At 35.8% G+C, this 20217-nt stretch overlaps 1 protein-coding gene across 1 annotated transcript in view; it reads right to left on the reverse strand.

The window, feature by feature from the left end:
* The window catches only part of FBN2 (fibrillin 2), a 231632-nt gene that overhangs the window by 98673 nt on the left and 112742 nt on the right, over window positions 1-20217 (reverse strand). Inside the window, exons 9-14 of the mRNA XM_022588708.3 lie at window positions 10354-10506; window positions 8635-8868; window positions 7572-7709; window positions 3625-3744; window positions 1855-1980; window positions 899-1021 (exon numbers count right to left, since the gene is read on the reverse strand). Coding sequence (XP_022444416.1) covers window positions 899-1021; window positions 1855-1980; window positions 3625-3744; window positions 7572-7709; window positions 8635-8868; window positions 10354-10506 — 894 coding nt within the window. The remainder of the gene's footprint in view (window positions 1-898; window positions 1022-1854; window positions 1981-3624; window positions 3745-7571; window positions 7710-8634; window positions 8869-10353; window positions 10507-20217) is intronic.

The raw sequence follows: 20217 nt of genomic DNA on the forward strand, positions 1-20217 counted from the left end.
TCCCATGCATGAGATCAATCAGCAAAGCTACACTATTTCTATTTAATACTGAACTCCCCTTTCCTGAATAGTCAAGAAACTACTTTTATTCAGAAATACAAGAATGAGTCTTGATTTTTCACTCTCTACTGTCTCCAGAATTTCACTGAAATTACAGGGATTGGTTATGAGTATTATTTGGTATTCAGATAAGTTTGTATAATTGAAGGCAGAAAGCATTCATGGAGTTAATTTTGTCTAAAAGAAGAAAACTGTAAATAACTTGTTTTTAAGTAAAAACTGCAAAATTTGTTCCATCTTACTAAATTCCAATTGTGAGTATAAACATAATACAGTCTTATTTATTTCCAAGAGTCATATATTTTGCTTCCTAAAGTTATCGCTAGAGCTTGGCCTTCAAAAGGGTTTTATAAACAAAACAATTGCTAGGAATATTCAAATTACTTCTACATGAAATCAATGTAAGATTTTTAGGTAATGATATAGTAACAAACGATCCGTGGATTAGCTTATGGAAAAGATATAATGCAAAACCAGTAATGAATGACAGTGGAAAATCTAGTTCTGCGAACACAAGATTTTTTTCTTCCTCTTTTTTATTGAGGCAAAGAGTAGACAGAAATTATTTCTATATAGTCTTTTCCAGACTTGCTAGAACCAATCTGTCATTCCCTTAATTCTTCCTATGCCATTATTATTTTTGTAAAGATATTAGTGTTCCATAAACCACAATGTATGTTTTTCTAGGAAACTTCAGACACCTGCCGTACTGAATTAGTAAGAGATGTGAATAATACAAAATCCACATAAAGAAACTGAAGTAATTCTTGCATGATTGAGTCAAATAAAAAAGATGGTTTCAATCATGGTTACTTTCCTATCTCAAAGCCATACATACCAGTGCAGTAACGCCCATTTGGAGCCAAGACAAATCCTGGTTTGCAGATGCACTTGAAGCTGCCATCTTCATTAATACACATCCCATTCAAACACATGTTGGTAGTTGTACATTCATCATGATCTGCAGAAGGAGAATGTGACTTACACCACTGGCCTTGAGGAAACCAGTTCCCCCTCTTTCTACAAACAATCACTAGTCATATTCTACTGCATAAATGAGCCATGTGGTCATGGATTTTTTTCTTATGAATGCCAACTGACTGAGGGCAAATAGTGTAAAAACATGAAGGACCTTTAGTGTAAGGGACATAAAGAAAAAGAATTAAGGAACCTTTGTGCTTAGTTTCTATTAAAACCACATGAGTAGTGCTTTATTTTGATTACCAAAAAAGTTAATATGATTTCAGGGGATGTTTATATTGTATGAGAGAATAAAGCAATGACAACCTCACTGCAAGTGAAATGATCTGGACTTTCATTAGTTGGTGAAATACATGTTGCTGTGCAAATAGAGTATTTCTGTGGAGTACTGATATTACTACACTGTTAGACATCACCAGGACCAAAATTTAGAGGTTTGATTATCACATATGTCAAACATTTTTATGCTTCCCCAGATTGGAGGTGGGCCTTTTCTATTTTGTCAGTGTTATAACTCCGACATTCAAAATACAGTAGGTGCTAATAATTACAAAGAACAACTGCTACTTACAATTAAACATATGCCACACAGAAAATTTCCAGAAGTAGTAAATTATTCATTTGTTATGACATTTCCCAAAAACCTGTCCCTTCACTTTAAATAGTCTTATGTTAAATGTATTTATATTTTACCTAAGTCATCTGAACAACTCTCACATATGTGTTGTGTGAGCTTTCATGAAAATAGAATATATAAATAAAAATGTATATACTTTAAAAAATATTTTGCAAGGGAGCAGGCAATTTCCATACCAACACAGTTTTTTCCATCTGTAGTTAATTCAAAGCCAGCATTGCAAATGCACTGGAAACTTCCATCTGTGTTCACACATCGACCATTCTTACAAAGAACCCCATTCTGGATGCATTCATCAATGTCTGGGAAAATTAACAATAGCCAAATATTAGTCTTTTAAAATAATTATAGATAAAGACAATAAAACAATAAATGTAATTTTAAATATCTAGTTTATTTTTACATGTAATATTCAAGATCATGTTGCTTCCTCAGCAAAATTTTCATTTCTCACCAGCTTTTTTCTTGGATACGTAGGTTTATGCAATTTTATAGCCCTCACTTATAATAGCTGAAGAGGGAAAGAAAGAGAAAAATGAAATGAATGTGCAGTGAATGTAGGAGAGGGTGGACAGTGCAGCTGGAATTACCGGTGCAGCTGCTTCTGACATAGTGGTTGAAGACCTAAAAGTCAGAGCAAGTGATATCGCTTATATGTGGGTTCCAAAAAAATATATGGCACAAATGAACTTATTTACAAAACAGAAACAGAGTCACAGGTGTAGAAAACAAACTGATGGTTACCAAGGGGGAAAGCAGGGGTAGGCATAAATTGGGAGATTGGGATTGACATATACACACTACTATATATAAAATAGATAAGTAGTAAGAACCTACTGTATAGCACAGGGAACTCTACTCAATAATGTGTAATGACCTATATGGGAAAAGAATCTAAAAAAAGAGTGGATATATGTATATATATAACTGATTCACTTTGCTGTACAGCAGAAACTAAAATAGCATTGTAAATCAACTATACTCCAATAAAAATTAATTTTTAAAGAAGTCAGCAAGGAGTTGAGTAAGAGTGAAGTAACTGCAGAATATCTGGATTAAGAGCTACATGACAAAAATTGCTGGAATAGGGCTTCCCTGGTGGCGCAGTGGTTGAGAGTCTGCCTGCTAATGCAGGGGACATGGGTTCGAGCCCTGGTCTGGGAGGATCCCACGTGCTGCGGAGCAACTGGGCCCGTGAGCCACAACTACTGAGCCTGCGCGTCTGGAGCCTGTGCTCCGCAACAAGAGAGGCCACGATAGTGAGAGGCCCGCGCACCGCGATGAAGAGTGGCCCCCGCTTGCCACAACTAGAGAAAGCCCTCGCACAGAAACGAAGACCCAACACAGCAAAAATAAATTAATTAATTAATAAGAACAAGGCACCGAGACCTGCAGTTTAAAAAAAAAAAAAAATTGCTGGAATAAAGTGATTCAAGTAACTGCCAGGGGATGAATAGGAAATGAAAAAGAAGACAAGCAGAGTCATCTGCTAAAAGAATTCTGGGATGAATCAGTAGTGAGGGAGAGGTTTGGACGAGGATGGTGGGCATAGCAAGGAAACTGTGAATAAAGAGCAGGTTAGATTTGGTGTCCGACTATGTGTGAGGTTCAAAGAAACAGAAGTTGAAAACGACTAAATCGTAAGCTCTGTTAATCAGAGAGCAGTAATGCTACTGATGTTACTTGGAGAAAGGAAGCTGTGATCTAGGGAAGGAAGAGAAACCGAATTCTTTTTGTGAAGCCAGATACCACATTGCCTGTGTTACACATGCAAAAAGTGTTTATGTTTGAAGAGAGCACTTTGAGGGTAGCATAAAGTAAATCTATAATAATGTAACAGCATTTATTTCATTCTATGTCTTATTTTAATATTCACTTTTAACCCCAACAGCCTGGGTCACTATATTTCATGGAACATCATCATATGTGAAAGCAAACTGCCTTACCAATGCATGCTTGCTTGGTGGGAGTCCTCTGGAATCCAGCATGACATTTACAATAATAGGATCCAGGTGTGTTAACACAATCTCCATTAGTGCAGGGATTCGATGTGCATTCATCAACATCTGTGAGTAGCAAAAGAAACCATTATAGACTTCACTCCATTTCTAGAAATGTTTGTTTAAAGTACATTTAGGCCTCCCAAATTTGAGAGAAGGCCAGTCAGTGGTAATAGTCTAAATATCAGAGTATTTATAAATGAATAAAAATTCCTTTCTTCATCTACAGAGGCCAGTCTGGAGATTTACAAAAATAACACCTATTGGAGAGTACAAGGGAATTTGCTTTAATCAAGAAATAACAACTTTTCAATTTGAGTAATGCACAATGATTAAAACCATGGACTTGGGAAAGACACAGCCACGAGTTCCAATACGTTAGAAAATGCTTATTATCTAAGTAATCTGGGCAAGTTAATAGCCTCTTTAAAGCTTAGTACAGAGTTAGAAGATAATTAAAGATTTTTAAAGATATATATTTATATTACGTGTTGACACTTCTACTAGTTTTAAAAAAGAGACAAATTATGGAATTTTTTGTTAACTTTTTTGTGAACTCAACTATATATATGTAACTATGCATCAAGGCTTGGATAATATTTTGAAGTAAAAAACAAAGGATGGGGTAAAAAAATGGAAATTAACAAAGTCTATTACATTCAGTAGCTTCTGGTTTCTTTAGGATCTTAAAATTGGCACAGGGATTTTTTTGGTATGAAACCGAGTTTTATGCAAATACTAGTTCTGGTCCCAAGTGTGAGAAACATCACTGCTTTCCTTCAGGTTCTCTAAGCCTTGATTAAATGCAAACCCATCACAGAATTCAAGGACTGCACAACCAAACAACTGACTAGACAGTGAAGATTAGTCAAATCCCAGAGAAATCAAGTTTGCCAGTGTTAGAAAAAGTTTAATTCATCTTCTTTCAGCAATGCCCACTAATTATTATTTTGAATGCTGGAGAATTAAAAACCTGGCTGACTGGTTACGCACAGTGACTTGCCATTTCATATACATGAGAAGCCATTAACATATACAATTTCAGCTAAATTGGAGAATACAACAATAAAGTCAATTCACAGGTTTACCATTTTAATAGACAGATTACTCCTTTCACAGATGTTCTTAAAAGAGGAACTGTACTCTACCAAACTCACCAGCTTCACTGATATATACACTCAGACTGAATGCAATTAAACCCTCTCTGGTAAAGGAGGAAAAAAAGAATCTCATAGCAAATAAAAACGACAAAGGAAAACAGGATTAAATACTTTTTCAATTCATCCAAAGATGCCTTCAGCCCATTAAGACTCACATTTACGCTTTTGGTTGATAAAATCAATTCACTGAGCCAAAGGAATGAAGCAATATGAGAAAAGACAGAGCTTAGAGCATTAACAAGCATATCAAGCATGACTAATGGTCTGTCCAACTGGCAACATTACCTTCACTAGGCAATGCTGAAGATCCCTTAAATTCTCTGTGTACCCAACATCGAAATGCAATGATTAGAAAGGTGTCACAGATGTATCATTCTAGAAGCATCATTGTAAAGCTCTGTTCTAGTGAAGAACATGAGAGACCATGCACCCAACCCCCTCTTTTTAGGTAAACCTTCTGGGAAGCAGGGTCACTTTTCAGGACCTTTTCCTCCCCTTGAGAACCTGTTCCCAAGGTCCCTCATTGCTATGACAGTTCTGCCAGTTATTTTGCCATTTACAGCCCTGATTCATTTCTGTTTCCTTAGCCCTTTAGGGACCTCACCAAGGTTACAGCACACGGAGAAGATATAGTAGTTCACTTATTTATTTCTTCTTCGGAAGTGCAAACAGTCACCAAAAACTATTAGTGACTTCACAATTCCATGTGATTTTAAAATCCCATTTGTTTTTTTGTTTGTTTTGTTTCCCAGGATTATTTTAAGATTTTAAGTTTTAGGCTAATCACAAAAGGCCACTGCCACATTCTGAAATGTATATTTCATGCTTTTCCTTTACTCTGAGTCTCAATGCCTATTACCTCCAAATGATCACCTTTGTTTTGCCTTGTATAGAGGAACAGAATTTAAATATTACAGTCTGTACACTTTGATTCCTTCCTCTGTTTTCACTGAGGACTGAATATTTTTAAGCAAAATTCATAAGGATTTTAAACTCCTAAAATAAATGAAGTAATTGAGAAACACTGATTATCAAAATGGTTAAATTCTCAGATACTACTGTGGTAAGAAATGTCTACCCTTGAAAAGTACTTTATATTCCAACTTAGAAAACACTTTTAATTTTCAAGGGCTGTAAGATTACCTTTGCTCAACAGAAACAAATTATTTCTTACTATTCCAAAATAGAATGATTTGAGTTAAAAACTCACCTGGGTGCTAACATGAACTAAATGGAGGTCTTTGGCTAATTTTTACAGAAAATATTAAGCTTATGGCCTATTTTTATTTGTTGGTTGATGAATCATGCAGTGATACATGAAGAGCAAATATTAATAGCAAAACAAAAATAGTCAATCAAATTTCAGTTTGATAGATTGTAACTGCTTATGTATGTGCAAGAGGGGATGTTTTGTATGTTGTATACTTATAATCATATTTTCTGGCAGTAAAATCATTCTTAAGTCATATAAGTAGAATAAATATATCAGTATGTCCTGGTGTTCCAAAAATAACCACGTGGTCTATCACTTAAACAAGCACCAAGTAGTATGTGCTAAGGCAGGACTGATGCATATGGTTATACCCTGCACAACCCTGGGGTGTGCTATTTACTTAGATTATGTGAATGGTACCCTCTACAGTTGGGCGGTGCAAAACCTGTGCACCTGTATATAGGGACCCTGGGCTAAGCTTTATTTAATCATTCTGATCTTGTGTCTCTGTACACAGTTTAGAATGACTGATTTTTCCAAAGCACCATATTTGGCTTACATTTTTTTCATAGTCATAGTGCACTTAGATGTTTTCAATTTTACTTGGGAAAATTGTGATACTACCTGTCTCTGTTCCTGGCCTCTCATCTATATTTTATAACAGAAGACCTGAACCCAAATCTGGTATTTAGGGTTATGCTAATTACAAAACACATACATGATTATTTGCTAATAAGAGGAATAAATAAAAGAATAACCTCAAAATGGTTCAATCCCCATGGTCCTAAAACTACCCTTAAAAGATCATCAAAACTCTCTTCATTGCCAAATACAATAGTGGTTTTGTCCTCACTGTATTTGATTTTTTTGCTGCACTTAACACTTGACACTCCTTTTCTCTTGAAAGCATACCGTTTCAAGGCTTCAGTGACATGTATTTTCAGATTATTTTGCCAGCTCTCCAACATTACTAATGTTGCTGGTACACAGGGTTCCAGCTGCACTACTCCTGTTATCTTTTTACTCTTCCTGTTGTTCAGCCTGGCTGACAATATTCACCCTCATGGTTCTAATAAACACCTCTATGTTACTGACTACTAAATCTCTAACTCTAGTCCTGAACACTCCTCTTAGCTTGAGACCTCTATTATTAAGTGCCAGAGACACCTAAAACTCAACATGCTCAAAAAGAGACTCATCAACCGCTTCCTCCCAATCTCCACCTTCTCTTGCATGTTAATGATGCCACCGTATATCCAGTGTTGTTCGGCTAAGAAGGAAGGAAAGGGGGAAGCAGAGACAGAAATCACAACATTTAGGACCAGAAAGGGAAGGGGAGTCTTGAAGTGGTCCAGCTCAGCAGTAGGTTAAGGGAGCACATGGAAGAGCATGCACACAGGAGAGCCCGTTTGGAAATTAGCTTTACTTCAAAAGACTTTTTATAAATCATATTCAGCCCAACTTGTTCCTGTAGTCTAAAAGCTATTAGAAAACCAAGAATTAAAGAAGCATGAGCTTACCTATGCAATCCCCATTTGCATCCTGCTTGTAACCCATGTTGCATTCACATCGGTAGCTAGAAACAGTAGGTATGCAGCGTCCATTTAAACAGAGATTAGCATGGTGCTTACATATATCTATTGTCTGGTTCAGAATAGCTAAGGAAAATTAGAACACAAATGATATTTCATCATTCCAACATGGATTGCTTTTCTTAAAGTCGATTTTTAAGAGGATATTTAATAGTATATTATTTAGGTGTACATATCAAAAGCCCACATTATTCTATATTTTACTAAAACTTTAACGTTGAGAATCTAAAAACTATTCTTGAGACACATGGTTGTAACTTGCACTTGTTAATATACATCTGGAAACTTTGCCCATAATGGTGTCTTTTTAAAATTTCAGGAATGTTCTACTGTACATTTGAATGCTTTCCATTTCTTTTTTTTTTTTGTAGTTGAATATTCAGATATAGTAAATAGGCAATATGCCAAAAAGAATAAACATAACACTGTAGGACATCATTAAATATTATTAGCAAGAGCAGTTATTTTAAAAAGAATGAACTGAAATGTCAAGCACATCAATGCCAATTCTGGCAGTTCTCAATTTCTTAAGTTATTCAACAAAAAAGGGCAAAGAAAAGAAAGATATTTCATTATAATATTTGTATAGGCACAGAGCAAGATTTATTCAGTTTATCTCAGTTGAGAAATGGTTCTGGAAAACAATTCAAAGGTTGTATGATCAGGGCAGCTGCAAGCAGCCAAATGAAATACACTGGAACCAAAAAACGTGATCTTTAATGGTGTCATCTGGACTTGGAATATTATCACGCTCTCATCTCTATTTTCAAAGAGAACCTGGGTCACTCATTCTTTTCTCCAATTTAGAAAGTTTATGGAGCATAAAAATAATACTTTCCTAAGATTCTGTTTCACTATATTATGTTTTAGACCTTGAAATAAGTTTCTGCACACACACACAGACACAAACATACTTTGGAAAAAAAGTTAGATGTTATAAAATTATTTAAGGTGGAAAACCAAAGAGTCTATGCACAAAGTGAACACTCACTTAGTCCAGTGATGATGGGCCCCTGTCCCCCAGCCCCTACACCGGCTCCCCCAACGCCAGGAGAAAAGCCATTGCCTCCAGGAATGGGAATGAAGCCTGTCCCTCCTGGGCCATAGCCATTGCCATTGCCACTTGGAGCAAAGCCACTCCCCCCAGTGCCTCCAGGTCTGGAACCAGCACTCCCTGGAATCCCTCCTATTGGAAGTCCATCCATGCAAAGTCTGCGATATTCCTCTAAAAGAGAAGAAAGTTCAGTTAACCACAAATGAATGGATTTCTGCATAATAAAGGCAATTTGTGTACTGTAATAATCATTTTAGGTTATCCTCACTTGATGATATGAATAAGTAAGTTATTATCTTAATAAACATTTTCAATGCTAGCAGTGGCAGAAAAAGATACAGATGTTTCAGAAAAAATTAAAATATGTATACCATATTTTAACTGAGTTGCATAACCAAACAATTATCTACACATTTTGATTTTATGTCCCTAAGTGCAACTCATAAAATTCCAGATATAACTGTAAATGCAAGAAATTTACTTGAATGGATGAAAATTAAACCTTTAAGTAATTCATTCTGTATGTTTGGTTTTACTTAAATCTCCATCAGTATTGTACCTACACATTTTTCCTACCTCTTCTCTTCTCTTTAAGGGATTAATATGGCTTCAGAATAATTTTTTTCTAATGTGGATTTTTAACCGAAGACAGTATTTAGTAAACTTTTAAATCTGCTCATTATCTGTCCAAGTATCAAAGCTGAGGGAAAAGAAGCAAGAATATAGTGATTGCCTTATTTCCTTAACTGTTCTCAGAATTAGGGCACTATATAAGAAGAAGCAAAAACTATTTAGCTCAAGCAATTGTTTGAGTATTGACATTACTATCATATACTACTAGTGGAACGATGAGTTTCCAAAATTATATACTATGCATTAACTCTGCTTTTTAAAAATTTTTACTATTCAATTTTGGAATTTCATGGCTTAGAGATTTAGGAAGAATGTGCTTAATTTTTTTCTCCATAATAGTACATATAGATACATATCTTTATAAGCATATTTCAAAAAGTGTTATTATTTTTCATAGTATTTATAATATAACATGAAGATAATAACATATTATCAACATACCTTTATGTGATAAACACTAATTGTACTTTACTATGCATATTATATTAACAAGAGGAACTACTTCTCATTCATCTTAATTTCCCAGTATAGCTTCAGGTATACAGCAGTTAATATAGCAAAGTGAATGAGAGGTATCCTCCTACCCTTGTATTCTTAATTTTTAAGGTCACTAGAAAAGAGAGGACATATCTTTAAGGATTGGGACACTATAAGCTAAGGGCATTCCTGAAATAAAGTATAAATGAAGGCCAAAATTTGTTATTCAAGCTTCAAATAGAAGATTAGGAGGTTTTAAAACTGAACTGAAATACTGACATTCCAGATAATTATTAAAAATTCTTGCTTAAAGTCAAGTAATGATCAGTTTTTAGGAGTTTTTCTAATATTAACAAAATGGATATAATAAAAACTGATCCCAATAACCAATGCCACCCTAACCCTCACAAAAAACACCCAAGTCATATTGAAGACACTAATAGGAATGCAAACATGACTTGTCTTTAAGGGAAACACTAAAGTACATTATTGTTACTAATTTTCCTAACACTGTCTGTCCTGAGGAACTAGCAGCCAGCAGCTCACCAGAGCCTCTGATGGGACAGGCTTCAGGAATGGTTCCAACACCCCAGCAGCGGCCGGGCTCACAGCAGCATTGCATTTTTGTCATTCTGCCCGGAAGCTCTTGTGCACAGCGACCATTCACCAGGCCGGAGAAACATGTGCCTGTTCTCTGATCTGAACATATGAAAATTAAATAGAAGACATGACAGAATTACCTGGAGTTCACATCAATTATTTCACATGTTAGGAGATGCTAAGCGAAGGGAATTATTTTACTTAATTTCTATTATATCTACTCATTCGTTTAATTTCTATCACATTTATTCATTCCTTTACTTATTTACCAGGCAAATATTCACTGAGCACCTATGCCATGCCATATCCCAGGCATACAAAAATGAAAGACGTGAAGCAGATATGAGCCAACACTGCAGTGAGAAGCCACACCCAGACAGACCCAGAGCTTGAAGGAAAGCAACAACCCAGTCTCAGCCTAGACTGGTCAATTAGTCACCCAGCCAACCTGCAGACGTGTACTGCTGTTCGCTACTGAGAGTTTGGTGGTTATTTGTTACCCAGTAATAGCACCTGACGCAGGTGCTATTTTAGAAAGGTTGAGCAGAACAGCTCCTTTGAGACATCTGAGAAGAGACTTTAATAAGATGAGAGCATGAGCCACACAGTTACCTGAAAGAAGGGCAGTTCAAAGAGAAAGAAGGAGATGTGCTTGACATATGTGAAACATGAGGAACCCATGTGACTGGAGAAGAGCAGGCATAATGGGGGTGGAAGACCCTGAGCTCAGAGGCGTACAGAAGGCAAGAGCATGCACAGCCCTACAGACCATGAGGGAAGGACTTTCAGATTTTATTCAGAGATTGAAAAAAATGTAAGTCTAGTTTCACTATATATTGTTTAACTTTTATCCAGATGCTTCCAAGAAGTTTTGTCTGTGACAAGAAGAAAGATGTACCACAACAAACAGGAGCTGCATGTCACTGATGAAGATGAAACCATTAATTACAAATAATGCTATTAATAGGGAAGGCCTAAATTTTTTACACTAGATATTGAGTTTAAAATAAATATATTATTTCCTCGAATGGTCCAAAGTATACCTCAGGTTGCTTCTACGCTATTGTTAAAGAATTGGTTTGAAGGTACTCCATGTAAGAATCAGAATGCCTTCCATTTCCCAAAAGAAACCCAGTATGCCCAAGAGCAAAGTACTAAATGTGATGTATGCGTGCATACTTAAAGGCACTGCAGACATTTCATAAACGTTACAAGCTGGGCTTGGATAGGCTGTCACTGGGAATAATTTCACAGAGAGGTTTCTACTCCCAAGAATGATCCAGGAAAATAGTTTTTAGGATATTCATTCCAGGAACCCAAAGTATCATATTCCTAGATTTACTTGATTGCTACACTCCTCAAGAATAGGATGTAAATTAAGATAAGAAAGTCCTAAGATCTTTACAGTAATCACTGTTACAAAACACATTCAGAGCTACATGGTAGATTGACTGTATTGATCTCTTCAAGGCTCTGTAAGGAGGAGGCTGTACCATAAGACTTGGGAAAAAAAAAAAAAAAAAGAAGAAGAGTCATGGCTTTGAGTCAGGATATCTAGGTTTACATCAAAATATTATTACTGTTGATTCTGTAACATATCTTTTCTTCTTTATGGAACAGGGCTGATGGGAGAATTAAATAAAACAATATATGTTCTGTTTCCAGCAGAATGGTGTATTAGCTACCCTGAGTGTCTCTCCCAATTGAAACACCCTGGATAAAATATGAGAAATTATTTTAAAATATACATCATCTTGCTGACATCAAAGAAGGAAAAAAACAGAGTCTCAAAATGAAGTGAAGACAGGAATCTTAGGAGGTAAGTTCACACCTAGCTTTCGCTTTAGGGTTTCTGCAAAACTCTGGAGATTTTGATTTTCAACTCTGATAATTTCACAAGGGGTTAGAGCCTAAGATATAAAAGCCCAGATTCACCTCGTTAATGCAAAATGTAATAGGAAACTCCCTCATAAAGTAGGAGTCCCAAACAGCTATATCCTTGTTATATGGCTAATGCAGAGGAAGGCAGCTAAGAGACTTGCCTGTTTATACCTCAGTGCTGGGTGGAGGGAAAAAAAGATTCTTCCTAAAAATGTGAAACCAAAAGCTCTTTCTCACACAGACAGCTCTGATGTCAAAACATTAAGTTTGTGTTCTGAAAAACTTCAAAGGAAGAATATAACATAAAGAGGTCTCCAGGTAGGGATATTCCAAGTAACTCGCAAAAATCAGTACAATTGAGGACTTAATACTGACATAGGTCTCAAAGAATTCCCATAGATAAAGTTCTAGGAAAAAAGGAGTAGCTAACAGCAAAGTAACTAAATAAGTAAGTAAATAACGCACAGAGAAACAAGGCTCAATGAACAAAAACTAGCTGAATAAACAGCAGGTTTCAGATACTGGAATGGTCAAACCAATTCTGAAAATCATTGTTTTTAATTAATGATGATTCATTAACTATTAATTAATAATGAAATAATCTTTAATCTGTTTAAGGCAATTAAAAATCTAAAAATGGGAACAGTAAAAACAAGCCCATAAACAATGAAAGAAAAGATGTAAAAGACTTCAATGAAACTTCTATAAATGAAATGATCATAACTGAAATAAAATGCTTAGTGACTATATTAAGCAGTGTATTGTACATAGATGAAAAGAGAATTACTGAGCAGGAAGATATAGCTGAATATATTATTTCAGTGTTGTTCAGAGAGTCAAAGAGATGGAAAATGTTGAGAAGAAGTTAAGAAGTATGCAGGTGAGGGTGAAAAGGTAATTTGCATCTAATAAGAGTACTAGAAAGTGTCATACGCAGACAGTTGTGGGAAGGCAATAGTCAACAGATGCTAGTTTACAACTTTCTAATGATGTTGCAAGACAACCTCAGATCTAGGAAGTCCAAAAAATCCAAAGCAGGAAAAATAAAAAGAAATCCACAGCTATCCATATCACTGTGAAACTGCAGAACAACAAAGAAAAGGTGAAGATCTTAAAAACAGCTAGGAAGAAAAGACAGATTATCAGCTAAGGAATGATATTTAAGTCAATCACTGACTTCTTAATAGCACCAGTGGATGCTAGAACACAATGGAATAGTATCTTCTGTCTGCTGTGATAAAATAACTGTCAACCTAAAATTCTGTACCCCAAGAAACCAAAGGGAAATTAAGTTCATTTTCAGGAAAACACAAACAGAGACAATTTTCTACCAAAAGGTTCTTGCTAAAGGAAATTTTAGAATAGGTGTTTTAGGTAAAAAGGAAAATAATTCCAATGGAAGGTTTGAAATGTATGAAGGAATAAACAGGGAAAATATTTTTAGATACATGGACAAGTACTAAAATATCAAACAATAATAATAATGATTAATTTGTTGCAAACAAGGGAGTGACAATTGACTAGAATTTTTTAAATTGGAAGGGGGAGATCAAAGTCTAACCATTCTAATATTCTTTTATTATTTAGATGTGGGTAAAAATACAGATTAATTCTAGGCTTTAAGTTACATATGCATCTTCAAACAGCTAGGATAACCACTAAAACCACAGAAATAAACTACGTATTTCTAAACAATAGAGGAAAAAGAATGGGGTGTGGAAGAATGGAAGGCAGGAAGCCTGAATAAATCCAAAAGAAAGCAAGAAAGAGAAAGTAACAAAAAAGCAAGATAAATGGGAAGCAAAAAAGAAGATAATAGAAATAAAAACAAATATATCAGTTACTGTAATAAACACAAATAAATTTAAATCTCAATTTAAAAGACAAAGGTTTTAAGACTATGCCCCCCAAAATTTAGATTTAGGCTGTTTAAAGAAGCACATTTAAGACAAAAGGAAACAAAAGATTGAGAGGAAACATATCCAAATGGCATATATTTAAACCTTCCTCTCCAACTCACAAAATGTGATGCCAAATAATATGAAATAAAATGAACCAAGAGAAAATATTTAGAAACAGACCAAGAAGAAAAGAAAAAAAAACTTTAGAGAATCAATATACATCAAAAAATGGTTCAATTCACCAGGAAAATATAATACTTTTAAACATTCATCACCTTATAACATAGCATCAAAATACATAAAACAAAAGCTTAAAGGGCCACATGGAGAAACTGAGAAATCTACTACCAAGGTGGAACATTTATACAACTCTTTCAGTAACTGATAGACACAGTAGATAAAATCTAGCAGCTCAAGAGAAAATTTGAACAGTACAGTTAACAAGTTTGATCTCATATCTATCCAACAACTGGAGAAAACACAAAACTTTTTCAAGCCAACATGGAAGATTTGCAAACCAGGTAAACTCCTTACACTTCTAAACAACTCATGTGTCAAATACAATACCATACTGAAAATAAGGTAATATGTAAAAAAAATGAGTAGGGGCTCATCAGGAATCTGTACCAGTCTCAGATTTTGGGAGTCTGCAATGTTATTGTGAGGGCTCCACAAATTTATACTTACACTGAACACTGCAATGCAAATGCCTCATAATATACAGGCACTACTATGGTTCCTACTGATGGAGATTCCATTGTGACTAATAAAATACAAATTCATTTAAAATTATTACTGAACATCCAGTAGTTTTTTTTTCATTATGTATTTTCTCAAAGGTATTGGGTTATCATCATGTGTGGATCTGAAAACATTTTTGATATTAAAGAGGGGGTCTTCAAATTCAATAAACATAATTAACTTCTGTCCTACACAGTTTGGAAACCTCTACTCAGTCTTATAAGATGTGTTGGAGGAAACCATGGCATTGTTGAGAAGGTGGAGGGGCAGAAAGAGAAGATTCGAAAGTAAATCATAACTTTTTTCCATAAATTCTATAATTAGTCTCTTCTAATAACATCAAGGAGGTAAACAATCTACTTCCAATCCTTTGCATCAAAAACAGATCAGGATGAGATACAGACACATGTAGTGTGATGTCTCGCAATTAAGGTCTCTCCAAAAATACATTTGAAAAGGAAGACAGTGGCTGAGAGTTAGGTTCTTTCCTTTGCATATCTGAATTGCATGGTGCTTAGAAAGTACTGTGTTGGAAGTGTGCCATATGGAAGAATAAAAAGGGGCACCCTATAGAACTAACTAAGAGTTGTCTAGGCACATCATCCCTTGAAATAGGGAATTATTAGGGAAAAAGGCAGAAGAAGCATATTTATTACAGCATTAGGACAAATCCTTCTAATGCCTGGTATATATTTAACTGTAGAATTGATATGTCATAAGTAACAAAACATGTCTAGTCCTCTAATAATCTCCTATCACCCTCGCTACACTCCCAGAAGAAGATTTACATCAAGCCTTATTTAAACCCACACTGAGGAAGAGGAAGCAATCCGTCTCCTCTGATTAAAATATAAACCTATCTTGAAACAAAATAATGGTACTCTTATCAGAGTTTGTTTCATGGCTTGACATTTAGTCTAAACTTGATTTAGGTGAACTAACAGTTAATTATACAATGTGATGAAAACTTGGTAAAAGATGGAGGTGGGGCTTACCTTGAAAAAAATACGTCTCCTGTTGAATGAGCTTTGCTTATTAAAGATGAAGGGGTCAGCCAGAAAACCCTGATGAGGTTAGCTCAGGTCAGAAGACTAGCGATAGTAGGTGTTCAGTACATAGAAACCATTGTCTCAGACATCAGCCCCTCATACTGGAGACCAGCACTTGTCTCGCTGAGAGTCTGGCGCCAACCTGAGTTCCACTTGATTAATTCTGCAGATTCTTCCTATTCCTAAAACACTTTCATGTTGCTTTTGTGTTTCTATCATACAAGACTAACTAGAACTAGGAACAATGAAAGAAAGAGAACGACTGTGGCTCCTAGGTTTACTTCTTCCTTTAAAATAGTGAAGTTTGTCTTCCTCATTGTCTAACCTTCTCTTTCTAGGACATTTTTTCTAGTTAAAATTACTACCCCTGTTCCACCAGTCGCCTTTTATATGATTTTGGGGTTAAAACTCGAACACTATACAGTATACTGTTTCATCCCTGTCTCCCTTCCTCCATTAGTTAAACATTTTTAGGAGTTTTGGTTTATCCTTCAAGCATTTGTTGCAAACGCACGCACACACATGTAATCAACACCCATCATCACACAGAGTGATGCACAAGGACAGCATATCCTGACCATCACTGTCAGAAGATCTTCCTCATTTCGCTTAAACAGTCTTCCCTCATTGTCTTTTGTCTCTGTGCTGCTCAAAATTCTTGATGGGCTCCACCATCCTCAGGATCAACCTGCAACTTCTTAGCATGGCAGTTAACGAGCCTCAACAATAGAGTCTTCATCTTAACCCATCTTTCCTGTTTTGTCTCCAACTACTTTCTCACTCAGCTCTCTTTCCCAGACAAGCTCTCCTCACCGTCTCCAAGCCCCCTCACTTTCAGCATCTGTACGGCTGCTGACACCTTTCTCTTCGCTCAGTGCAGTCTTATTCCTTTGTTTAGCTGTCATCCATCTTTCAAAGTCTCTATCAGTGCTCACTTCCTTGAGAATTTTAACTATAATAATCAGGACTTTCTTTTGGACTTACAGCACTTATTGGCTAAGAAATTATTTAGCAATAACGACCCACTACCTCAAACTTTCTCTTACGTTACTACTTTTCACATTATGTTTTCAGGTTTTGTTTTCTCAAGAATACTCCATGGCAATACTGTGCACTGAAACTTTTGTAAAGCTCAAGGAAATGCACAAGGATATTGTGGCAACATCATATTACCTTAAGGACTTCTAAATGCTTACTTTCATTTTCTGAACTTCACTTGCTGCTGACTGTCACTTTCCAGTCCCCCAAATAGGGTCCCTGCTAGTTCTGTGTGCACGACAGTAGCTGGCACATTAACCTGCATACAGAATTTGCTCACGGCTGCTTGTCGATCATTACTGACTCGCTGACTGCCAGTCACTCTTCTTGCCTCTACTGCAACGTGGAAATTAGGTATTAATAATGCCATGAATATTATAATGACATTGAATTACTAAATGATATAAGGGTCATTAAGTTGTGCTATTAAAAATGCTTCTAAGAAAAAAAATATTAGGTATGGGTGGACTCTTTTTCGAAATGACGTATGTTAGTACTCTTTGTTAAAAAGGAGAGCTGTTTCCAGTATATATTTTAAAACTTGATGGAAAACAGGAGATAAAATCAAATTAAGATTTGATTTTTATATTTAGCATAAAATGAAATGGGAAAACTATCCTCATTTATAATTAAAATGCCCCGCTAAACTCTCCTGCCATATAAAGCTATTTCCTACACATAAAAGAAAAAGGCAGTTTACTGATGCTTTATAATGTTGTATAGATTCAAGATGTTTTGATTAACTAGAATAAGGGATTAGGGCAGCATTCAGCATGTGCCACTCTTAAAATAAAGGTGCAGATAACATGCAGTTTCTTACTTAAGAAAAAGCTTTGAGTTCATCCAACTCATTATTGTTAGCATACATGTGGTTACAAAATAAACAGCATGGAAATATTTATGACATATATAATTCAATCATAAATAAATTCCATCTAAGAAAATACAGACTCAGATTTTAAAAAATCAAAACCAAAGATCTCTTACATATTAAAATGCTAGATTTATTTTTTTCATATGTGGAAAACACATACTTATTCCAAATGAAACATAGTTATTCAAAAAATTTTTAAGCTGCTTATTACTTAATTTTAACATTGGTTTTGCAATTTTGGAACGTCATTCTCCCCTCCTTAGGGGCTTTCCTCTATTCCTGGGTCAGGATATTGATACTGAAATGAATGGGAACTCATGGTTAGCAAAGAACTCACTGTGCCTCAGGTCTCTGGAGCTCAAGCAGGCTTTCTCACCTTCTGAGCATTGGGGACTGGAACTCAGTGCCATCATATCATGTCCAGCAGGATGCCAAATGATGCAAAGCAGTTATTAACCAACATTAAATTCTTACATTCAATGTCATCTCATTCATTCATTTGCTGGTTTGCCTATTCATTCAGAAAAGATTTACTGAGCCCAAACTTCTAAGGAAGGGACTACATAAGGCACAGGGGACAGAAAGCTGCATAAGGCAGGACCTAACGGAGCTCAGAGTCTGGCCAATGAGTAAAGCACAAATACCTGTGACACTGTGATAAACCCAGAAATGAAGGAAATAAAAAATATTATAGGAAGGGCGGATTGATTTTGCCTGACAAGAAAATGTGGGTTAAGCAGGGATGGCTATAAAGAAATGTGATATCTAAGTGGGTACTTAAAGGATGAGGTGGGTTTTAACAAGCATAGAAGGGGGAAATCAAGATGCTTCAGGCAGAGGAAGTACTGTGGGCAGTGTGCTCATGTACTGCAATAAGAGAAACGTGAGTGTGAGGTATAAGTGGTTAGAGACGAGTCCTGAATACAGGCTGGGTCAGGCTCTAAAGGGCTTTGAAAGTCCAGTAAAGGCTGAGAACTTTATATAAGGAAGCAAGAGAGAGAGTTTACCATGATTTAATGGTAAACCAAATATCTGACATTGAAGAAAACAACCTCAGAAAATCACTGGGGATCTTGATCATCTGAATATGATGAAAAATATGCTTCCTTTTCAATGCAAAAAAATGAGCATGTGTTGACTAAAGAAAGACTTAGAAACTTAAGAAATGAGGGAGAAAGAAACAACTTAGAAATCTGATATAAAACACTAACATTTGTTACGGCAAATTCTTTCTTCTTACTAGTTGGTCTAGTTGTACAATTCATTCCCAAAGGCCTTCAATTACTCCACATTGTCTACCAAATAAAATACATACATCTTATTTGGCGTTTTCAGAACTTCATGGTGATAACCTCACTTATGTCTCCAGCCACATTTCTTCTAGCCATTTCTAGAATATAAGTTTCCTTAAGTCAGGGTCTATGGCATCCAGCCAGTGATGTTCAACGATGACTCCCAAACTGACATTTTTCCAACAGAGTTGAGTTCATGCCTATTTCAAGCTGATGACTGCATATATGTGTGTATGTATATGCACATTCTTTTTCTATACAGTTTAAGAAAATTAAGCCAAGTATAGGTAGTTCTACTAATTTTCAATTCTGTTAAACTATGTTAAATGAATCAGACTTACTATGCAGTGAGCCAACTGGTAACACTGACCCTAAAAACAGTTAATTTGCTCAGTTTTATAGACTTAACGCCTCTATAATGTTTTACCTAGTGTAAGATAGAACTCGGATTCATTCGTGAAGAACAAATAATTGTCATTCAAATCTCATAATACTCCAACGGGAAAGGGAGGCTCCAAATGGACATTGTACTTTTCAAAGCAGACTGTCAGCGTGGTGGTAGAGAAAACACTCATGCTGGAGACCTTGATATCTAGGCACAGGATCTCTGTCACCTTAAAGCAGATAAGGAGACCGTGTAGAATCATAGTAACACAGGTGCAGAGAGATCTGGATTCAAATCGTGGCTCCATTTGTCAGCCCTGAAACATCATGTAAGTCACTTTACCTCTCTAAACCTCAATTCCTTCATCTATAAATCAGAATAATTATGCCTATCACACAGGGCTATTTTAAGGAGTACATCTTCATTCTCCTATACCTCCTCCTTCCCCTAACGATAATAACAGAAGTAATAAGAAATATTTTATTGAACATTTACTAGAAGAAACTGAAGTATAGACAGGTCAGTAGCTTACCCAAGGCCCCACCACTATGTGATAATGAGGTGATACAGATGTCCAGTGCCTTACACGTGGTATGTATTTCATAAATGGCAGCTGTCAATTTTACTACCACTACCATAGCTGCTTCTT

This window comes from Delphinapterus leucas, chromosome 3, assembly GCF_059928025.1.
Source record: "Delphinapterus leucas isolate spDelLeu-1000000601 "Yukka" chromosome 3, BTC_Dleu_Yukka2, whole genome shotgun sequence".
Taxonomy (NCBI): Eukaryota; Metazoa; Chordata; class Mammalia; order Artiodactyla; family Monodontidae; genus Delphinapterus; species Delphinapterus leucas.